The sequence below is a fragment of the Rattus norvegicus genome, chromosome 1 (genome assembly GCF_021556685.1).
Source record: "Rattus norvegicus strain SHRSP/BbbUtx chromosome 1, alternate assembly SHRSP_T2T, whole genome shotgun sequence".
Lineage (NCBI taxonomy): Eukaryota > Metazoa > Chordata > Mammalia > Rodentia > Muridae > Rattus > Rattus norvegicus.
In genome coordinates, this window is record NC_141534.1 from 172,725,710 (window position 1) to 172,745,935 (window position 20,226).

At 52.6% G+C, this 20,226-nt stretch overlaps 2 protein-coding genes across 2 annotated transcripts in view; both read right to left on the minus strand.

The window, feature by feature from the left end:
* Nucleotides 1-137: 137 nt before the first annotated feature.
* On the minus strand, nt 138-20,018 carry Dchs1 (dachsous cadherin-related 1). Its single transcript, NM_001107544.2, is given in 20 exon segments — nt 138-3,221; nt 3,568-3,706; nt 4,055-4,338; nt 4,420-4,550; nt 4,746-4,900; nt 4,989-5,200; nt 5,358-5,471; nt 5,590-6,468; nt 7,613-7,822; nt 8,337-8,462; nt 8,587-8,826; nt 8,922-9,783; nt 9,976-10,133; nt 10,236-10,332; nt 10,550-10,743; nt 10,941-11,966; nt 12,190-12,426; nt 12,554-12,785; nt 12,878-13,066; nt 18,126-20,018. Coding segments are annotated over 20 exon segments (9,876 nt in total). The 5' UTR covers nt 19,905-20,018; the 3' UTR covers nt 138-609.
* The window catches only part of LOC148007780 (uncharacterized), a 31,661-nt gene continuing 31,363 nt past the window's right edge, over nt 19,929-20,226 (minus strand). The window contains exon 3 of the mRNA XM_087603840.1: nt 19,929-20,018. Coding sequence (XP_087459966.1) covers nt 19,929-20,018 — 90 coding nt within the window. The remainder of the gene's footprint in view (nt 20,019-20,226) is intronic.

The window sequence follows — 20,226 nt, forward strand, 5'->3', positions numbered from 1 at the left end:
GGCTTTTGAGCTCCCAGTGCCATACTCCCAATGTCCTGATCTGCTCCCTCCCTCTGGGCCTCCTTAGCTACTGTGCCAGGTATCCACAGTGCTATGCCAGTGACTTCTGGTTACCCTGACAGAACAAAGCCAGAGGCTGGATACAAACTGCAGTTTATTAAGGCTCCAGAGTGAGAATTGGCACTTGTTCTGGGCAGGGGCAGGGACGTCAGAAGAACCCAAGAGTTAGGCCCAAACAGGTTGGAGGGACCTCCTCCATCCCCCTACCCCCCAATAAATAAAGTCTCAGCTCCATCGCAGGGTGCTGGTGCAGGGCAGGAAGTCTTGGCTGAAGAGAACCCAAGGCGGTTGCCTCTTTCTTATTTCTCTCCACACTGGATCTGGCCACAGGTCAGTGACCAACAGGCCCTTTGTGGTCCTAGTGCTGAGGGGACTGTGGAGAAATGTGGGACCTGTCCCAACTACAAGAGTTTGGGGTGGAGAGCTGGGGACTGGTGGTGGCCTCCCCATGGCCAGTCATGGTCCGAGGCTGCCCAGGGCAGGCTGAGAATGGGGCCTGCTTTGGGGACACTGGACGTGTCCCAGGTCGGGGCCCAGTTAGGGCCACAGCTAGATGCGCAGCTCTGTGTCATCGGGAGGCTCCAGGCCAGACTCTGTGCTGAGTGCTGAAGCTGAGGGGCCCTGGGCTACCCCGAATGGTGAGACAACAGGAGAGCGAGCAGCCAAAGGAGACAGTGAGGGTGAGAAGCTGGGGGACATGGCAGCTGAGGAGAGGGAGCCTTCATGGCTGATAGGGGAGCGGTGAGAGGCTGGTGGGAAGATGGCCCGGGTGGCAGCCGTGCTTGCAGGCTTTGGGGGAACAGACTTGGCTCCTGGGTGGGCCACAGCAGTGATGAGGGGTGGTGGGTCAATACGGGGAGCGGGAGGACATGGACGGGCTTCATCCTTGAGCCGAGCAATCTCTGTGAAGACACTGGCCAGAGGCTGGAACTGAGGGCACCAGCTCAACAGGTAGTCCCAGTTATAGCTGCCACGGAGCTCTTCCTCACCAGCCACGATGGCCGTCAGCGCTCCAGCTACACATGGCTTCCCATCTGCTGGGAAGCCATAGTCCCCAGTGGGTGCAGGGCTCAGGCCACAGCCCCCCAGGAAGGCTGTAGCAGTGGCTGGAGGCCCCTCCTCTCGGTACAGAGTGGCTCCTGCGCCTGGCAGCAGCAGCCCTGCCTTCCTGCCCTTGTACCAGGTGTCAGGGGCAGGAGGCTCGCAAGACGTGTCACTCAGTCCATCTGCATCCTGCTGGATGCCCGAGTCAGGGCCTCGGGCGGCCAGGGAGGAGGCCACACTGGCCACACGGGGAAACTCGTTGATCATGCGTATCTCATCATCCTCTGCAGCCTCTGCTGAGCCTCGGCCACTTGAATGTGAAGGGTCCAAGGAGCCACCACGGGGGTAGGGACCTCCAGCTCCTGGCCCACCATAGCTGGGAAGAGTCTGATGATACAGGTGTTCAGAGGGTGGTGGACTGGGGGGTTCCCGACCCAGTTTCTGTAAAGAGCTACTGGCTATGGGTGCTGTCTGTGACATTGGGCCAGGGGCTGCCTCAGCCTTGCGGCTCCGTGCCCGAACAAGGCCCAGGACAAGAGCTGCCAGGGCCAGCACCACCACAACTCCCAAAGAAGCTGCCACAGCCCCAACCAATAGCAAGTTGAGGTCAGGTGCCAGGCCTAGAGCAGTGTGGGTAATATCCACAGTCACAGGCACTGTGGCACTCCGCGATCCAGGCAGAGGCCCTCTCGCTACTACCTCCAGCCTTAACTCCCGCGGTGCTTCACGTCGGGTCCGGCCCCCACCCCCAGAGGTGGCTGTTCCACTTCCTGGTGCCCGACTGTCCACTCGCAAGTACAAAGCACCTGTTGTCTGGTTGATACCAAAATAGGGGGAAGAGGTAGCCAGCGAATAGAGCACCAGACCATCAGCACCTCCGTCCTCATCTGTGGCCTGCACATGGCCCAGGCTGTGGCCACGCTGGGCACCTTCAGGCACTTGGAAATGGAAAGATGGAGCCAGGAATACAGGGTCATATTCATCTTCTCCAGTGATCAGCACCGACACGGTGACAGAAGCCGAGAGATTCCCAGCATCAGCAGCGCCCACTAGTAGACGGAAGCTTCCTGTGTGCTCATAGTCAAAAGGTACCCGTGCCCGCAATTCCCCTGTTGAGCTGTTCAGTGAGAATGCCTCACGACCCTCGGGCCCTGGCACTGCCTCCAACAGTGTGTATCGGAGTCTACCAAAAGTCCCAGCATCCCCATCCATTGCATGTAGCGTGGTCACAAGAGTGCCTGGAGGCTGATTCTCAGCAAGGCTAGTACTGAGCAGGCTCAATGGGAAGGCTGGACCATGGTCATTCACATCCTGGACCTCAACTGTCACCGGTACCAGAGCAAAGTGTGTTCCAGCAGGGTCAGCTGCCTGCACCACAAGCTGATGTTGAGCCTGGGTTTCGCAGTCCAAAGGGTGGGCCAGCCTCAGAGCACCCGAGTTCTCATCCAGCTCAAAGAGGCCTAAAGGATCACCCGAGCTAAGGGTGAAATGCACAAGGCCATGAGGTCCAGGGTCAGCATCAGAGGCCTCCACATGCAATAGCTCAGCTCCAACAGGCATGTCCTCAGGTACTGTCACACGGTAGGATGCTCGAGTAAAGACAGGTGGGTTGTCATTGACATCCAGTACAGTGACAGTCACGGGCACGGCTGAACTGCGGGGTGGCTGTCCCCGGTCAGCTGCGGTCACAGTTAAATTGTACTGTGTCAGGCTTTCAAAGTCTAGAGGCTCAAGCAACACTAGGCAGCCCAAAGCCTGGGGACCTGGCCCAACACCGTCCCCAACCTCAGCCAGGCGGGGTTCCAGCTGGAAAACTCGGCCCCGATTGCCACTGATAATACTGTAGTCTACAGTAGCATGGCTGCGGCTTCCATCAGCATCTATGGCCTCCAGGGTGAGCAGGGTGGAACCAGGGGGTAAATCTTCAGACACAGCAACACGGTAGTGTGGCAACGTGAAGCTTGGGGCATGGTCATTCTGGTCTTTCAGCTGCACATGCACCGTGGCCTGTGCTGACCGGCCTGGAGCCCCATGGTCTCGTGCTTCCAGCACCACATCTACCACTCCTGGCCCCTCATGGCCCAAGGCCATTGCTCCCACTGTTGTGAACAGAGTTCCTGAGAAGAGAAGGTGAGGGGAAGAAACAAGCATTCAGTGATGTCACTGTGCTAACAAGAGCTATTCTCCAGGGTCTGGGCAATGGCTTTGGGAGTCAGGACTCGTAGGAAGGGCCCATGTGCTGGGACAGTGTGCAGTGTCCTCGGGAATTCAAAGTTCAGGAAACAGCTTCTAGACATACAGTCGGGAGGGACATTTTCTTTTCATCAAAGGTAGGGTGGAATGGACGCCCTCACTGGGTCAGAGATCCAGAAATAATATGATGAAGTAACCAATTTTAGGACTCAGCACCAAATATAGGGGATCGGACAACAATAAAGGGATTGGATTATGGGGAGGACATACCATTGTTAGTGTCGACACTGAAGCCCTCAGCAGGGGAAGCCAGATGGTAGGATATGTGACCATTGGCACCTGAGTCTCTGTCAGTGGCAGAGACGGAGAGAATGGCGCTGCCAGGAGGGGTGTGCTCTAACATCATTACCTGAGGAGCAACAGAAAGTACTCACAGCCAAGCTTCGCAGCTGCCCTATGTCCACCTTAGCCTATAAGCTAGAGCTTGGCTCCATGAACTGACCTTGGTGTCCAGCTCAGAACCATACTCCTTAGCTTTGGGGTAAGAATTGCCCGCCCTCTCCCTTCTCACCACTGGATGCAGAACTTGGATGAAGTTCCCAGGACCTGGAAAGCCAGCGTAAAATGGGACACTCTCCACCCATTCCAAGATCAATCCTAACATCCAGCCTAGTCTAGACACTTCTACCTCTGTTCTATTGCTCCAACAGGAAGAGACCCATACCCAGGTATGGGGACATCAAGACAGAGATGATACCTGGTAGAGGCTCTGTGAGAAGATGGGTACATTGTCATTGACATCTTCCACAAGCACTGTGAGGTTGGCATGGCCCTCATGAGGCCCATCATGTGCCAGCAGCTGTAGGTGGTAGTGGTCACATTGCTCAAAGTCCAGGGGGCCCGTGAGGGAGACACGTCCTCCATATCGGCCAATACTGAAGGGATCCTGGGGTCCAGATGGGCTCAGCACATACCATAGCACTGGTCCAGAATCCACATCATTCCCAGTCACCTGTGCGATCTCTGAGCCCAGCAGTGCATCTGCAAAACACAAGGGAAAGGTGACTGTAGAATTATCCTCATCACCGGAGCCCTCTGCATCTTGCTTTATCCAAATCTTACCTTCTGACACGCGGAGCTCCCAGGGCTGGGGGATGGTGGGGCGATTGTCATTGGTATCGATGACCATCACTGTCAGGGTAGCTGAGCCCACCAATGCTGGGCTTCCTCTGTCTGTGGCCATCAGTACCAGCCTAGACACAGAGCATACTTAGTCAGGGAGCATGGCCTAGAAATAGGAGTGGACCCTGGGATGGATAAGGAGGGTTCAGGACAAAGCTTCACATTGGAAGGATTCAGGGTGTGGCCTGGGGAGTGAGAGAAACCCAAGTCAGGGCTTGCATACACACAGATTTGTGGGGCTTGGACCCAGAGGTGCCGGGTCTCACCGTGTTTCAGCCCAGATTTCCCGGTCCAGGATGGCTGTGGTAGTGATAGTGCCTGTGGCTGGGTCTACATGGAACAAGCCCCGTGCTGGCTGGGATGCAGCCAGACTGTAGGAGATCTGTCCTCCAGAGCCTTGATCCAGGTCGTCTGCTTCCACCTGGTGAGTGTAGAAGATTGCTAACCCTGGCTCGGCCACAAGTCAGTCTGACCAGCCCCGTCCCTTGTTTTCCCATTACAGCCCGCACCTGCAGCAGGGGCCCTTCCAAGGGTCGGGACTCTGGCAGGAAAGCCACGTAGTGAGGCTGCAGGAAACGGGGAGCATTGTCATTGGCATCTTGAAGGGTCAGGGTCAGCACCGAGAAAGCAAAGGCTCCTCCACTCTCTGCCTGTAGCACCAGTCGTAGCCGTGGGTTTGTCTCAAAGTCAAGCCCCTCTGCTGACTGAACTGTGATGGTTCCTGTGGGAGATGGGCTGCATCAGTGATAGCTCCTATCCTTGTTCTGGAGCCTCTTTGTCTAAGGGCAACTGCTCCCACCAAAGAGTCCTCTGGCCCAGAGAACCTGCTCTCCCACCCCCACCCCGGGGCCTTTCCCCTCTCTGTTCTTGTTCCTTACCTGTGCTAGGTTGGATGGAGAAAATCCCTCTCTCATTCCCACTGAGAATGCTATAGGTAATTGGTCCATTTGAGCCTCCTGAATGGACAGCCTTTGGGGAGATAACTGGAGTCCCTGTAGGGAAGACAAGAGAGGAAACGTGGTATTGGTTGGACGACGGTCACTACATTGTCAGTGATTAACCCCAGGCTTTCCAGGGATTCAAATCTGGCACATGTAACCAGAGACCCACCTGGTGGTGCATTTTCACGGAGCACAGCCTCATTATTAGCTCTGGGAAAGCGGGGTCCACGCTCAGGCTCTCCTTGTATCCCAACAATGACCACACCAGTGGCAGAGCGAGCTGGGCGGCCAAGGTCAGTAGCCACGATGAAGAGGACACGATCCCGAGGTCCAAGAGCCGCAGGGGATCGAGCCACACGGATTTCACCAGTGTAAGAGTCCACAGTGGTGCCAGGTGGTGGTGTGCCTGCCAGCCGGTATAGAATGGAGGCATTGGCACCAGCATCTCGATCTTCAGCTCGAAGCGTGGCCAGAGCCAGGGTTGGTTTGTTGAGGCTAGGACCTGGGCGGGGTAGGCGGAGGCGCAGAGGACTGGTGGGGAAAGCGGGTGCGTGATCATTGACATCACGAACCGTGACGGTGATTGGTACTGTAGTGCTCAGAGGCCCAGCAGCTGCACCATCCACTGCAGTCACAGAAAAGGCGTAGCTGGCACAGTGCTCTCTGTCCAAGGCTGTGGCTGTGCTCAGTTCCCCAGAGGTAGGCTCCAGCAGGAAGGCCCCTGCTGTACCTGCACCCAGGTAGTACATCACACGGCCATTGTCCCCCTCATCCGGGTCATGAGCCTGTAGTTGCAGCAGTAGGGTCCCGACAGGTGCATCCTCAGGTACCTCTACAGAATAAGAAGGCACAGGAAAGGCTGGCGCATGGTCATTGGCATCCAGCACTGTCACTGTCACAAGCAAGGTCGCACTAAGGGCTGGCTGGCCTCCATCTCTGGCCTCTATCTGCAGCTGGAATGCAGGCTCTACCTCCCGGTCTAGTGGCCTCGTGGTGCCAAACTCCCCAGAAGTGAGATCTAGTGCAAAGGCTCCTGAAGGGTCCCCACCTGCAGAGAATATGAACACACAAACATGTACGTGTTAGCAGGTGGGGTGCCTTGTAGATAACAGCAGAAAACAAGAGGCAGAAGGGAGCTGGAGGAAAGGAAAAGAACAAAGAAAACAGAAATGTCAAGGGCAAAGAAAGACACTATAAAACACACAGGGTGTGATCTTGGGGGCCCCTGAGTCCTTTGGACCCTTTCAATGTATATATGATATATATCATATATATAATCATATATATATCACATATATCATATGCGTATATTATATATGCCATATATATCATATATATGTATGTATATATGATCAAAGTATTTTCCTAAGACATTGTGTAGTCTTTTCACTCTCCCTTCACAAATGTAAAGTGGGGTTTGTGGCTGCTGCGTGACACTATTACTTGGCTGGCAGAACTTGTATTTGTGTTTTCCAGAATATTCTAGACAGAAAAAAATAAGTGCATTATCAGAAATTCAGTTCCTGCTGGCTACCTTCAGTAACACTTAAGATTACGGCCACCTCAATACTATTCAACAATCTGTCTGAAATCCTAACATTTTCCTGTGCCTATTCAGAAATAGCAAGGGACACCCTTAATTGTTCCTTCATGATATTTAATTTTTTGGTAAGTTTTAATATGAAACACAGCAAATATTGATCCTTAACATGTTACATAAGAACCCTTTAGGATTCTCAAAATGTAAGAGTGTAGCTGGGTTAGTGATATAATCTCAGGTACTCTAAAGCCTGAAATCAGTCATGAGTTCAAGACCAGCCTGAGCAACATAGTTGAGATGCCATTGCATATACACAAAGTTGTAAGAGTCTCCGAAACCAAAGATGTTTGAGGATAATTGACTGTGTGGTATATAAGGAATAGAAGATACAAGAATAAAATATATACAAATATAAGAATAAAAGGAATATAAAAATAAAACATAAGGAAAGGAATAGGGTAAAGTAAATAGGTGTAGAGAAAGAAAAGAGATGGAGGTGCCTGAAGAGGTGCCTCAAATACACTGATGTGCAGGAAAGACACAGAAGCAGCAGAAAGAGACACAGAAACGTTCACAGAAACCGGCAAGGGCCAAGAACCAGGCGTGTAGGCGCTGCCAAGCAGAGTGCTCTTGTGGCACTGGCGACTCTCACCAAGGATGCGGTACTGGAGCTGTCCGTTGAGTCCCCCATCCGGATCAGAGGCTCGTAGTGTGGTAAGGGTTTGGGGGTCCTGGCCTTCTGGCACTTCCAGGGAGAGATGGGTGTTCCCAAAAGTTGGACTATGGTCATTCTCATCTTCCACAGTCACTCGCACTGTGATGTGAGTTAACAGGGGTGGCAAGCCCCTGTCCCGGGCATATACTGTGGAGAAACAAAACCATCAAGATGTACCCTACCCCGTGCCATGGAGAAACCCATAGTACAGTGCACGTATAAAACAGAAAATGTCTATCTCACAGCATACCTTGGGGCACCTGCATGGACATACACAACAATGCCAGAAAACGTTCCTTCCTCCCTATGCCTCATGTTGCCTACATGCAAGATACAGCTTCAGTTGGAGGTGATGAGACAGGAAAGACAATAAATTAGGCATCAAAGCCTGCACTCAACACTCAGGCCTGCTACTTCCAATCCTTGTTAATCCAAGTCACTTAACCTCTCTGCAAATAATATAAATATGCTCCTCTGCTGAGTGGCTGCAGTATAATCCGGAGGCGTAGAAGGCTTGGTGGTGACAATATGCACTGGAAAACTAGTGTAGACAGGCTAGAAGTTAATTCTTCCTGCATCCTACCTTGATGCTCCCAAAATGTAACAGGAGCTATATTGTTGTATACAAAACCTCTAGCTTTTGAAGGTCCTGTCAGTGTACCTGTCAAATTGATCTCCTCCTGCTCCTCCCGGTCCAGAGCCCTCAGAGTCGTAAGAACTCCACTGTTTGGGTCCAGAGAGAAGCTCTCGCCAGAGACACCCCCATAAGTCACTTGCCCATTGGCCCCTGAGGAGAGGCAGTATGGAGGACGATCAGATAGAGTAAGTATACTTTTTATTCCCTCACTCCATCCCTCTCACAATTCACTCCCAATTCCATCACTCCCAAAATTCCTTCCCACGGGTCTTACCAAGGTCAGGGTCAGTTGCCTTCAGTGTGAGCAGAGAAGTGCCAGGCGGACTGTTCTCACGAAGGATGACGTTGTACTCCTGCTGAGGGAAAGCGGGTGCCTCGTCGTTGACGTCAACAACACTGACAGTCAGGAGCTGAGTGGATGAACGTGGCGGCGAGCCATGGTCCGAGGCCACCACTGTCAGTACATGCTCAGCTCGCTGTTCACGGTCCAAGGGCCGCACCACGGACAGCGCTCCTAGAGATCAAGAAGTAAGGTAGTTGGTAGCCTGCCTTAGCTTTCCTTGCACTTCAGCACCCTCCACGCCTCCCAATCTCCGGCCCTACTCTCACCAGTGGTCGCATGTAGCCGGAAGTGGCCATCCCCTCCAGCCGCAAGACGATAGGACACACGGGCAGCCTCCCCCAGATCTGGATCCCGAGCTACCACGTGCAGCGCCGCAGGCCCAGGAGGCTGATCCTCTGGGAGGCGCATCCGTGATGGTGAGGCGAAGACAGGGGCGTTGTCATTTTCATCCGTGACAAAGACCCGCGCCGAGACGCGCGTTGCCTTGCGGCGGCTGGCATTGGCTGGTCTGTCTGTGGCTTCCACGATCAGCAACAGCGCGGGTGTGGTCTCCCGATCCAGACCACGAGGAGCGCTGAGCGCCCCGGTGCGCGCGTCCAAGCGCAGGGCGGGAACCGGGGGTTCCTGCCTCAGCAGGCGGTATCGCACGTCACTGTTGGGACCTGGGCCATCCGCGTCTGAAGCACGGAAAGTATACAGCGTGGCGCCGGGCTCAGGGTTCTCAGGTAGCGCCAGTGCCAGGGGGTCGCGTGCAAAAGCGGGCGCGTGCTCGTTCTCGTCTTGCACGCGCACCTGCACTCTCATCAGCCGCGCTCCTGCACCTCCCGGCCCCTCGGCGCGCACCGTGAGCGCGCGCCAAGCCGGCCCAGACTCAAAGTCCAAGACACGGGCCAAGTACAGGCGACCTGAGGCTGAGTCCAGAGCGAAGGTGCCCTCGGGGTCGGCTCCACCAACCAGAGTATAGGTGAGTACGCCCATACTAGCTGGCTCCTGCGGGGCCACCGAACCTAACAGGGATCCAGGTCGAAGCCCCTCAGCTGCTGTAACTGTCAGTACTACAGGCACTGTTGCCGCTGAGTCAGCTTCTACGAGATCTGGTGACTCCACCATACGAGTCGAGGGAAGCACCTATTGCATACCAGAGCAGGGAAACTGAATCAGAAGGATCCGTGTAAAAGCATGTCTGTGATGGTTTCTTGGGTACTAGGGAAGGGTGATCAGGGTAGACTGACAAAGGGAGTCGAAGGATCTCAAGAATATGGATCTAGAGGAGGAGACCCAGAGGGCCAGACCAGGGGATTCTAGGAAAGACAGTCATACCTGTACGAGCAGTTGGAGGCTGGCACTTCGAGGGGGGCTGCCCTGGTCGTGAGCGCTAAGAGTTAGCACATAGTGAGGCCTCTCAGCTCTAATCAGAGATGCCGCAGTGTGCAGCTCCCCCGTGTGAGGATGCAGAGAGAAGAGCTCAGAGCCAGAACCTGGGGACAAGCAGAGAGGAAAGATGAGGTTTTGGCAGCCAGAGCAAGGCAGGCCATGAGAGCTCTGATCACTCCCAGGTTCCCTCCTTCCTGCCCCCATACCAGTTAGGGTGTATAGGATGGTCCCATTCTCCCCCTCATCTGGATCTTTGGCCTGCAGAGTTGTCACCAGTGTTCCTGGAGGCACTCGGTCTGGTACCTGTGGGAACACAACTTGCCTAAAGTTGTCTTCTTCCAATGCTTAAAATGACCCAGAATTGGCTTTCATCCATCTGTACACAGGTACAACTTTTCCCCCTTTTGTCTTATACCTGTTCTACGAGGTGATCTCTCTTACCTATACTCACAGCTTAATGGAGAGACCCCTTCCATCTCTCTTATACTTCTTCAGAACACGGCCCTGGTACTTTACATACCTGGATAGGGAGACCTCCACCAGCAGCCCCTGAAGCCTGCAGGAAGGTAGGACTGTTGTCGTTGAGGTCAAGCACCGCGACATGCACAGTGCCTGTGGCGCTGCGAGGTGGACTGCCCGCATCCTGCACCTGGACCAGGAGCTGGAAGCTGCTCTGTTGCTCTCGGTCCAGGGTTTGGAGTGTAGTCACTTCTCCTGGAAGTGAAGATGGAGACTGTGATGGAATGTTTAAGGATGCAGAACCTGGGAACTAGCTGTGGCTAGGAAATGTGGGTAAACACCAAGGCTGAACTCCATGCTCAACCTTGATCATTAGAGCCAACATCTGGGCTAGGGGCCCTGTCTGAGTATTTGCCAGTCTGAAGATGAGGCTGTGAGGTCCAAGTGCTTACCAGTCTGGGGGTGGATGCGGAAGGCCTTGCTGTCTTCTGAAAGCTGTTGAAGGCTGTAGGTCAGACGCCCATTAGGACCTGAGTCTTTGTCAGTGGCAAAGACTCGGCCTACACTGGTCCCTGGGGGTTGGTTCTCTGCTACAGCCAGAAAGGTGGGCTCTTCAGACAAGCGGGGACTGTGGTCATTTTGGTTGAGGATAACGACCCTCACTGTGGCTGTGCCTGTCTGTTGCCCCAATTCAGCTTTGGAACCAGATACAGCCATCACCTTCAATGTGTATAACTCCTGGGACTCACGGTCTAATGCTGCCCGTACCCACAGCCACCCACTCTGTGACTCCAGGCCAAAGGGGTTACTGGCTCCATCTGCTGCAAGATGGTAAGTGACGGGGCTCCCATCTGGTGCCTGGGCCTGCACTTGCAAGATCTGAGTTCCAGTGGTAGTGCCTGAGGGCAAGTCCACTCGGTAGGTAGGGCTGTCAAATCGTGGAGCCAACCCATGGATTCCCAAATCCTGTATCACCACACGAAGTCGAAAGTGGCTGGTGCGTGGTGGGGAGCCTCCATCCTGGGCCTCCACTTCCAACTCATGGGGTGGTCCCCCTGGAGGCCCTAGAGGTCCCATGAGCCGGACGTGGCCCGTGGTAGGGTCCACAGTGAACAATCCATCACCTCCAGCAAGTAGACTAAAGGTGACTCGACTGTTAGCTCCCGAGTCGGGATCTAGAGCACGCAGTGTATAGACAGGAGTCCCTGGAGCAGTGTTTTGTGGCAACAACACAGTGTCTTCAGGTGCAGGGAAGGCAGGAGAGTTATCGTTCACATCATCCAGAAGCACACGGATCCGAGCAGCAGAGAAAACTGGGGGGGTTCCGCTGCCTGCTCGAACCTCTAGCTCTAGGACAGGTCCCAGAAGCTCCCGGTCCAGAGGACGAAGTGTTTTTAATAGCCCCGAGGCTGAATCTAGGGAGAAGAGCCCTCGGGGGTCCCCACCTGATAGGGTGAGGGTCACAGGCCCTAAGCGACCTAGGGAGAAAGAGAGAAAGATTAGGAAAGAGGTAGGGGGTCACCTATTAATCCCCCAAAGAGCAGATCCCACATTCATGCTTCACCGAGTATTCAGAAAGGGGCAGGTGTTGGCAGGGAAACTGGTTGGCATTAAGGAGGCATTCATGTGCCATACTGTTTTTATTAGGGCTCCCTGTGGAATGCTGTACTCGGTTCACCATGACACTGGGATATCTGATACCTGGTGGGTTGTGTGCCTGGACTACGCCAACACTGGTGCCTGGTGCCACATCCTCTGGCACAGAAAAAACATACTGTAGTTGCTCAAATATAGGTGGTGTGGGGGTTCCAGGCACAATGCTGATGTTGACTCGGGCAATAGGTTCTGCCTGCAGACCACCTCCATCCTGAGCCCCGATCTCCAGCTGCACCACAGAATTAGCCCGTCTGCCTAAGGGCCAGGCTACTGTCAGCAGTCCTGGAGAAGGAAGAAAAGAAAAAGTAGATGAAGGAAGGAATGGGGGAAGGTCCTGGAAAGAGGAGGCAATATATTATTTAGGTAGGCGGGGAGAGGAGGCTGGTAGCAGGTCCTGGTGGATCCTTACCTGAGTGTGCATCCAATGCAAAGAGTGGCGGGCTGTTGCCAGCCAGGATGTGGTAGGAAAGCCGCCCATGGGGTCCCTGGTCAGGGTCATGGGCGTGCACCCTCAGCACAGCTGTGCCTGGGGTGCTCTGAGCACTCAGGCTGGCAGCGTACTCCCGTGGGTAAAACTGAGGTGGGTTGTCATTCTCGTCTGCCACAAACACCTTCACGTACACCATGGACTTGAGACCTCCCTGGTGGGACATGTAGCCATCAGTCAGTAGGCCTCGTCTAACTTCGGTGAGAACTCCATCCCAACCTCCGTGGCCAAGGTCTGTTTACTTACCCCATCGATGGCTGTCACTGTGAAGTCAAAGCTTGAAGGTCCCTGGTCACGGTCCAGGATCCGGGTGGTACACACCTCACCACTGTGGGCATCAATGCGGAATGGGGGAGACCCAGAAGCTCCAAGCCCAGCACCCAAGGAATAGGAGAGGAGGCCAAATGGGCCACTGTCGGCATCTGTGGCTGTTACCTGGAGAGAGGCTGGGGTAAGTGATGCCCCCTCTTGCTGGTCAGAAAAGTAAGGGCTAAACGGAGATGCACAGAGGACTAGAACCTGAACTAAAACCCAGCCCCACGCCAGATCCCACCACTTAGGTTCCTGGGAGGCTCTGGCTACAATTGTTTTTTTGTTAAATAGCAAATAAGACCCTGCCAAGGCTGAACCTTGGAAACAGCTCTTTACTGTGGCTGTGGGCCCAGATATCCCAGGAGACAGACTGTTTTCTGCATGAATCCCTGTGGGCAGCAGCACAGCTGCAATCAGTCATCAATGGGTAACCTTATTTGATGTGCGTTTAAAGGCACTTTAATACATGGAGTTGATTCATTAGCATCGCCTTCCCAGACATAATACGGTAAAGATGCAGCCATGGTACTCAGATACTATAACTCATGTCTGACCAACGCTCATCTAAACATGCATTTTATTCTAAAAGGTACATCACAGCCTTCTGCTGCACTAAGTAAATCCCTACTGTTCTACCAGGAGACTGTTTGGAATGACAAAATCACTAGTAAAAAGCACAAGCATGCAACAAAAAGTGTCACTGAAAGAGAATGCAAGTTCACTTGGTCACAGGATGAGAACTGAAACAGGAAGCGAAATGTCACCTGCCTCAGCCTCAGGGTAGGAACCTACATATCAGGTGACTCTACACATGTCTGGGGTTACAAATACATTACAAGTACATTTTACAGAGAATAGTGAATCTGCATATAGTGAGGACCAAGTACAAGGTCGAGCGCCAAGGGCTATCCTCATCAACTGTCCTACTCGGCTCAGGCGGAGAATTGGTTGATGAACAGTTACTAAGATTGATATTTTATAATCTCGTGTGCAGAGAGTGTTTTTAAAATCATAGGTGCTCCTTTGTTATTCCTCTTTAATGAGTTATTTACTTATTTTATGTATGTGAGTGAATGCCGCTCTCTTTAGGCACACCAGAACAGGGAACTGGATCCCATTACAGATGGTTGTGAGCCACCATGCGGTTGGTGGGAATTTGAACCCAGGACCTCTGGAGGAGCAGTCAGTGCTCTTAACTGCTGAGCCATCCCTCCAGCCCCAGGAGTGTTGTTTTCAGATGAGGATCTTACTATGCAGCTCAGGCTGGCCTTAAATTCAGGCTCCTGCTACCTCACTCAGCTAGGTGCTAGGATTGCAAGTACGGCCTCACCAATCCCAGCACATATGTCTGATCTTTACAGACAGCGTTCATTACACTGTTGAATCCCAGCAGCACAGCGTCTGCTCTGTGATTTCTAGATGCGGCTCCTGCCCTTTCGCCTAGGTACACTGTACATGCTCTGTGCATACTTCTACGTTGAAAAAGTAGGCATCGGATCACCCTGCTTTGTAACAAAACTCCCTTTCACGCTAAGTTTTACACATTGGGTGCACACCAGGCCCTCCATAGTGGGCTAGCTGGTGGCTGACTGCTGCAGGCAGTGACAAAGTGCTCTTTGTGGGCAGGGTGACCTCAGGGTCATGATATGCTGCAGGAGGAAGCAGCAGAGTTCCCCTTCTCAGCCAGAAAATGTGCTCAGAAAGAAAGCTGGCCAAGGATTTCTGATTGTTGCCCAGGCCCTTGACAGAAATGATCTGTGCTGTTGTTTATCCTCCTGAGAGACATTAAGACCCTGCCATGGCTGAACCCTGGAAACAGCTCCTGCTCCAGCTCTTTCCAGTGGCTGTGGGCCCGGATATCCCAGGAGACGGAATTCCCCCTTGCGTCTATCCCCACAGCTGCAGCTACCTTCAGGAGCTGTCAAACACCTCTGCCTCCGATTCTGTTGCAGGAAGAAAGCAATAAACAGCAATGGGGGGGGGGCAGTATCAGGAAGTGACCCCCAAAAGGCTCAGGGGTCATTGACTGGAAATGACCAAGGCAAAGTAAATTTCCTGAACCCCTGCTCAGAGGTTTCTCTGTAAATGCAGACTGTTTTCATCGTGCTCTCATCTCTGTCTCCCAGGCTCCCCCACTGTTAGAAGTTTTCGTTTCTTCTCCTCTTGTTTGCACTTGACCCATATAGAAGTACTATTTCAAGGACAAAAGAGAGACCCTTTTCTATGAACCTTCCTACCAGACTCTAAACTTACTGTATGGTCCCATCCTGACACCCTTCCTTTGTATGCCTCCCGTTTTGATCTCTTGCTACTATAATAGTTTGCTTCCCCTCCTTATTGGCTCCCCCTACCATCGGCCCTTCTCCACTTACTGTCCTCTGGCTGCTTTTGTTCATCTTGTTCCCTGAATGGTTTCCTTGGCTTTTTTTTTCATCCTACAGACCTTGTTCACTTTCCCAGCCTCAGGAACAATCTCGAATAAGCTTCAGGCTTAGGGGACCATTCCCCTAGGTTAAATCCAGATGCCTGTTCAACATCTCCACCTGGGTGTCCCACAGTGACCTTAAATCTAAACTGTCCAACACTAAACCCATGATCCCTTCAAACCTGCTGACTCGTCCATCCACTTACTCAATCCAGAAGTTAGTTCCTCCTTTTCCCTTGCCTGGAATATCAATCAGCCTGGGATCCAATAAGTCTTCATTATCACCCCTATATTGAGTGTCTCTCTATCTGAGCCACCCCTCCATTGGACTATTCTGATTCCCTTCTTATAGATGTCTGACCATCCAACCCACACTTCTGACATTTTAGGCCAGATTCTTTTCTTCCTCCCCCAGCCCCCTCACTCCCTTTTAATGCTGGATGCTACTGTGTGCATTACATCATGGTTAACATTATCCCGGGCCTCTACCTACTGGATCCTGGGAGCATCTCATCACTTCTAACAGTACAAGATGTCTAACTATTGCTAAGTATCTCCTCTGGAATGTAAAACGGCCCCCAGATGTAAACCACTAGTCTATACTGACCAGTTGAGAGATAAATTTGATCATATTCATCCTGTACTAAAAAAACCAACCAAACAAACAAACAAAAAACTTCAGGGCTGAAGAAATGACTTAGCGATTTAGAGCACTGGCTGCTCTTCCAGAGGATTTGGGTTCAATTCCCAGCACCCACATGGCAGCTCACAACTATCTGTAATTCTAGTTCCTGTGCATTGAACATCCTCACACAGATGTCCATGTGATAAAAACACCAATTTGCATAGATTAGTCAATTAATCAATCAGCTGCTTCGATGTTTCACATAGGGAAAACATTGGCTTGTTGGCTTATTGTGGGCTCTCATTGGCTGGCCTCCTGTACAGTCTCACTTTCTCATCTCACATCTCAAGTTCCAGCAACACTGAACTACTCAGAGCCCCTTAAACGAGTCAGGTTCCCTCATTCCTCTGTATATGTCACCCAGCCTGGGGCCTTTCACTTGTCGGACCATCCCATGAACTCTCTCTTATTCTCTAGGTCTCAATTCAAAAGTTCTTGTGCTTTGGGAAAACTTCCATACTGCCTGTTACCCCATTGTGGAAGTTTTCTTATTGCAATATGCTATTTCGCTGCAAATTAAGGCTTATTTCAACTGTGTTTCCTCATCACTGCACTCTGTGTCCCTGATACAGTGACTGGCATATGTGGCGGATGTTTGATAAATGTCCATTGCATAAATCAAATGTTAAGACTGTGTAGCACTTATGAACTCCCTGTGGTCATTTTTGTCTTTCCTTCATTGTTTCTAACAGCAAAACCTCTAGGAAACCACCTGGAGAGTTGCTCTTGTGCTTCGGGAACTAGCCGGGAGAGGAAAAATTTGGAAGCAATAATCCACTGGCCCTGGCCAAGAGAGTGCACACATGTGAGAGTGGGTGGTAGAGCCAGACAGCAGAATCAGGCAAACATCCAGAATCTGGCCAGAAGGCAAGAAATCAGCCAGACCCAGGCACTAGCCTAGAAGTCTGGGTCAGCAGGCAGACCCAGAGAAGATGCTCTGTGTCTGATGAGCTCTTCCTGCCCTCTCTATTGCAGCTTTACAGGGTCACCAAAGCCATCTTTCCAAGACAGGCTGGCCTTCCTAAGATTTTTAAGAAAAGCCCAGGCCTGCTGTCTAGCCTGTCAACTCTTTTTGCTTCTCCCCTAGAAACTCTTTTTCATCTCTGTAACTGAGACCAACCCGAATAACACAGTCTTACAACAGCTTTCTGTAATCCAGGTGTCGCTGTCCTCATCTAGCAAAGCATCATTACTTCTGGGCTTCCAAAGCACTTCATGTGCCACCCTCTACAGTGCTAGTTACTGCTGTGACTCCCCATCTAGACTGAGTCCTGCCTGAGAACGGGAGTATCTCTTTCCCATTCTCTGCTCTGAGCACACTGCTGGCCTTACAGTGCTGAGGAATGATTTATCACCCACACATCCATCCCTTCACCCTTAAAAGCCAGCTAGCTACTTTAAAACCAAAAGCAAACAAATAATCCAGTCATGCCCTTCCTGACTCAAAGTTCAAAGGCCTCCTCTATTTTCCCAGTAAAGCCCTAACGCATGGTGGTCAAAGATTTCTGCAGTATGGCCTCAGAGTGCATCCTTAGCTTCATGTTCTTCTTATCTCTTCCCTCATCCCTTGTGAGGTCCTCCCTCTCTGCACACTAGGATCTCACTAGATTGTTATCTTTGTCCTTGAATCCATGTGTCCCGCCAAGGCTCCTGTTCAAGGGAAGGGATGGAGGTTTCTTCCAGCAGAGCGTAACACTGGACTACTCACGGAGTGCTCCATAAATGCTGGTCTACCCCTTGTGAAACAGGAGCCATGTGGGTGTGCAAAAACTCCATCCCTGCAGTTTAGAGACTTTGCAGAGTCTTCCTTTTGTTTCCTGACACCACATGACACTTTTCTTCCATGTCCTATCATAGTTTCTTCAACTGCCAAGATTACTAGTCTCAACTCTTGCACCCCACCCCCATCTTCTCATTAGACTACCTGCACAGACGTTGGAGCTCACAGACCAGGACCAAACCCTTCAGCTTAAGTCACTGTCAACACTTGCAAAGCTAGGCTGCTGCCCTGGGGTCCTCTGTGACCCTCAGACCTACTGTTGCCCACAGTGCTGTGAGCAGGGCCTACCCACCTGCAGGAAACAGGTTCCGGGCTGGGTGCCTTCAGGCAGCGAGGCATTGTAGAAAGTCCTCTGGAACTGGGGCTCATTGTCATTCACGTCTTGTAAGGCCACACTAACTGTGGCAGAGGAGACTAAAGGGGGCAGGCCCCCATCTGTGGCCACCACAATAAGCTGTGGCTGAGGTTCTAGTTCATAGTCCAATGTGGCAGCTGTGGTGATGATGCCTGACGTAGGATCAATGGAGAACCAGTGAGTGTGAGTGCCAGGAGCCAGACTGTAAGTGACCTGACCATTGGTGCCTTGGTCAGGATCCCGGGCAGTCACCCGTACCACAAAGCTGCCGGGCAATGCGACTTCAGGCAGAGGCTCAGGTCGGTAGAGCTGGCGGTCAAACGCAGGTGCGTTGTCATTGACATCAGTGACATGTAGCACAAAGGCAGCTTCAGCCCGAAGTGGTGGTGAGCCTGAGTCGGTGGCCGTGACTCGCAAGTTATAGACATCCCTCTCCTCCCGATCCAGCCTTCGAGCCACACACACTAGATAGATGACACTGTCTTGGGTGCTCAGGGCAAAGTGGCCCTCTCCACCTTCCAGGGACACATTGACGTGGGCAAAGTCACCATCATCCGGATCTGACACAGAGATTCGAGCAACAAGTTGTCCCGGTGGGGCAGCCTCAGACACCCGGGGGGAGCCATCAGCACTCAGGAAGATGACAGTCATGGAGGGCTGATTGTCATTGGCATCTCGCACATGCACTGTCACAAAAGCTGAACCCAGCTCTGGGTGAGCCCCACCATCCCTTGCCTGCACCACCAGTTCATGAACTCGCCTTTGTTCAAAGTCCAGTGGGCGCTCCAGTTTCAGAAACCCTGTGTGAGCATCAATGGAGAAGGGCCCATCACCTTCACTCTGTCTCCTGTTGATCTCATAAGTCACAGCCCCATTTGCACCAGCATCAGCATCAGATGCAAACACCTGCAAGACAGGACTTCCAGGGGCCAGACTCTCAGATACCACAGCATGGTATCGGCTTTGATTGAAAGCTGGGGCATGGTCATTGATATCCAGAAGTGTCACATCTAGCAGGGCCTGGGCTCTCCGTGGGGGTGAGCCACCATCGTAGGCCTCGAGCTGCAACATGTAGTGTGAGCGGTTCTCCCGGTCCAGTTCCCCAGCAATGACCAGCTCAGGCACTGGAGCTCCACCAGGACCAGGACGTGTCTCCAGTCGAAAGGTCTCTCCAGCCCCATCACCAGATAGCGCATACCCTTGGGTTCCTAGTCGTCCGGCGTCTGCATCATGAGCAGGCTCCAGTGGGTAGCGTGTGCCAAGAGCTGTATGTTCAGGTATCTGCAGGGCAGCCCGAGCCTGAGGGAAAGCTGGTGCATGGTCGTTGATATCAGCTACTCTCACCGTAACTTCAACGGTGGCGCCATCGGGAGTGACTGCAGTGAAGCGGTAACGGTCTCTCCGCTCACGGTCCAGGACTCGAGCTGTACAGACCACCCCACTGTGCTCATCAATATCGAGGTCTGTGCCTACGCCACTGCCCTCCTGGGCAGAGATAAAGTACATGGGAGGAGGAGCTGTGCCTGGTGGGAGCCCTGCACTGATGTCGCCAATCAGTGTGCCTGCTGGTTGTTCCTCATCTATCTGTAGGTCCAGGCTCCCAGCCTGACCCCGGATTCCTGGCACTGTAGTTCCCAACAGCACCAGCAGTGGTAACAGAGTCCCGAGGCTCTTCATGCCAGGGCAGGAGAGTGCAACACTTAGCTCCTCCTGCATGGCAGGGCCAGTCCAGCTGAAACTTCAGCTCCACACCAGACTCCTAGCCCAGCTTGATTTCAGGGTTTGGATCGGATCCAACTTGGGTTCTAGCTGTAGTTTGGGCTCCCTGACCTAAGAGAAAAGCAGAAGGAAAAGGTCATTATAAGAGGAGGATTAAGAGGCCAGAGAGACTGCGAATTAGACCACACCAAGTCTCAGACATGCACAGTAACAGCAGGGGCTTGGGTGGCAGCTCATCCATTTCTCTCCCTCCCTCGGAATCTGTACTTCAGGATTCCCGAGTCTCCTCCCGTCTGCTCCCCGGCAATGCCTGAACTTC